At 33.5% G+C, this 2,942-nt stretch overlaps 1 protein-coding gene across 1 annotated transcript; it reads left to right on the top strand.

Annotated features, from left to right (window-relative positions):
* Nucleotides 1–222: 222 nt before the first annotated feature.
* LOTGIDRAFT_176733 (hypothetical protein) lies at nt 223–2,378 on the top strand (the record flags this gene model as incomplete). Its single annotated transcript, XM_009056980.1, has 5 exons — nt 223–339; nt 965–1,054; nt 1,478–1,615; nt 1,884–1,958; nt 2,241–2,378. Coding segments are annotated over 5 exons (558 nt in total), but the record flags the coding sequence as incomplete, so codon positions are not given.
* Between the last annotated feature and the right edge of the window lie 564 nt (nt 2,379–2,942).

Below are 2,942 nucleotides of genomic sequence, written 5' to 3'. Positions count from 1 at the left end.
TTTCGAGATGGATTAAATTTGGATCAGCAAAGTTACTGTGGCTAAATTTCAACATGTACACAAATTAATCTGAAACGATGCACTTAATGTGGTTTGCAGAAAAAAAAGATAGAAACCGTAGAAAGCAAATAGTACCCATCTTCTGTGCTAGATTTAAAACATTTCATTTTGCTCAAGAATGAAGAAATCTTACATTTTTATCATTGGATCTCTATTTTTTAGACTTCTCCAGAATCTCCTGGTATCTTTGTATTACTACAGAAAGTATTTCGTGGTCAGAGTTTAGAAGATTTAAAGAAAGTAGCTAGTGACAATGGTATTAATGAAGAAGAATTCCAGGTCGGTTTAGACAGTATTTGGTCCGTGGTTGACAGGAATAAAGAATTAGACTAACAAACTTGTCTTTTGTGTTAAGCAAAATTCACGAACTAAAGACTAAGACAAGCTTACATAACATGTTTTGCAGCCGGGTTCGTTGTATTTAGTTGTCTGATCTGCTCATAAAAACAAAAAAAAAGCAGCAAAGAGATGAAGACTTGTGATAAGAGCTGAGACAATATCTGAATGAGATCCAAGCCAATATCTGAATGAGAGCCAAGACAATATCTGAATGAGAGCTAAGACAATATCTGAATGAGATCCAAGACAATATCTGAATGAGATCCAAGCCAATATCTGAATGAGAGCCAAGACAATATCTGAATGAGAGCTAAGACAATATCTGAATGAGATCCAAGCCAATATCTGAATGAGAGCCGAGACATTACCTGAATGTGAACCATTATCTGAATGAGAGCCAATATCTGAATCAGAGCCAATATCTGAGTATTCCAATGTATATGAATCGACAGAAAATAGTATCAAATGACTTGATGTTCCTTTGTCCCCATGAATGCCACAAAAAAACAAGAATTGCTCATTACAATGATTATTGGTTTTTATATGCATACTATTAAATCTTCAGGCGTTCCTCATATATGCTGCTGGTTTCTATGCCAATATGGGTAATTATAAATCTTTTGGTGACAGCAAATTTGTTCCAAGAATTTCAAAGGTATGAGAATATTAATTGTTATATGCCGAATATTGGGTATTTTGTTATCAATGAGGCCCAAGAGGGCAAATATACTCTTCATTCTCAGCTATATAAATCTGTTATTGTACAAAATGAAATGAGTCTTATGTCCTAATTTTCTGCATCTAATAGGGCAATGCCATGCAGTGTGCAATGAGGGAAATTTTGCCAGGACAGTGGCATTAGGCTTCTATATACTTAACATGCACAGTCTGTAGCACACAAGGCCTCTGTTTATTGTCCCATTCAATTGACTAGATGCTTTTTCAAAAACAAAATGATCAGAACAAGGTAATGAAATGAGTTATAAAGTGATCAATCGCATTATCACTTGAGGATTTGAATATTTATCATCATAAAATATTCCATCAAACTTTAATGAAAATGAAAATTGAATTTCAGGAAAAGTTTGAAAAGATTATTCTGAATAGTGAAGCTGCTAAGAAGGATGGTAAAATTATTCAGGGTCTGTGGAATCGAGTATCAGATAGAATATTCTCTCTAGAAGACAAACAGAAAGAATTGGGATTAGGAGACAAGGTACTGTCATCACACAAACTGCCTTCCTGGAAATTAATGTCTAAATTTTGGCTGCATATTACCATTGGTAAAAACAAGGTTTCAAAATGATATTAATTCACTAATATTTCGAGTTACTAACATATTCAAAAAATTTTTTTAATGTGTTTTCTCATGCTTGTATTGAAAATTTTTTCAAAAGTATTTGTTCCATCCTGCTCCTCTACATTTGCTAGAATCAGTCTATTTAATAGTTGGTGGAAAAAGTATGTGTATTTTACTATTTTAGGGAACAACTACATATTTTTCTGGTAATTGTGATAAAAAAGATGCAGACATTACTCAAGAATTCCTTAACAAAATGGTAAGTTTTATATATAATCTTTCTTTCAAAGAAAACTTTATTCACATAATCACATTCTGCAAATGTGGATACAAACAAATTTTTGGGGTGTAATAGGTCCAGGTGATTGCTCCAGGGGTGTGAAGGCTGAAATAGGTTGGGAACCACTGCACTATGAACTTGACATTTTCTCATGTGATTCATCATCAAAGAAAAAAACCTGCAAAACAGGGTCGGAGTCAGGGTCAAAAAAGATGATATTGAGTAAATATTGAACAAATGTGTTTTTAAATTAAATTTTAGGATATAAGTGCCTATAATACAAGATTGTTTAAAACTGAAGACCCTAGTACTAAGATACCAAGATATGAAGTTCGTTTGGCATCTTCTGATACTCAAGGTATAAAACTCTTTGAGTTAAAGTTGAATACAAAACTATAAATCATGCACAAGAACAAGAGTATCCCTTTTATGTTTATGAGAAGGGACAGTACACATTAAAATAAGTTCACTGCATTTGTGTCTAAAAAATGATTCTTTCAGTGCCATGATAAAAATCCTAGATGATGGCGATGATATAAATTCTAGATGATGGCCATGATATAAATCCTAGATGGTGGCCATGATATAAATTCTAGATGGTGGCCATGGTATAAATCCTAGATGGTGGCCATGGTATAAATTCTAGATGGTGGCCATGATATAAATTCTAGATGGTGGCCATGATATAAATTCTAGATGGTGGCCATGATATAAATCCTAGATGGTGGCCATGATATAAATTCTAGATGGTGGCCATGATATAAATTCTAGATGGTGGCCATGATATAAATTCTAGATGGTGGCCATGATATAAATTCTAGATGGTGGCCATGATATAAATCCTAGATGGTGGCCATGATATAAATTCTAGATGGTGGCCATGATATAAATTCTAGATGGTGGCCATGATATAAATTCTAGATGGTGGCCATGATATAAATTCTAGATGGTGGTCTTCTTATT

This window comes from Lottia gigantea (genome assembly GCF_000327385.1).
Source record: "Lottia gigantea unplaced genomic scaffold LOTGIsca_2956, whole genome shotgun sequence".
Lineage (NCBI taxonomy): Eukaryota > Metazoa > Mollusca > Gastropoda > Lottiidae > Lottia > Lottia gigantea.
This window is presented reverse-complemented; position numbering and strand designations above follow the sequence as displayed.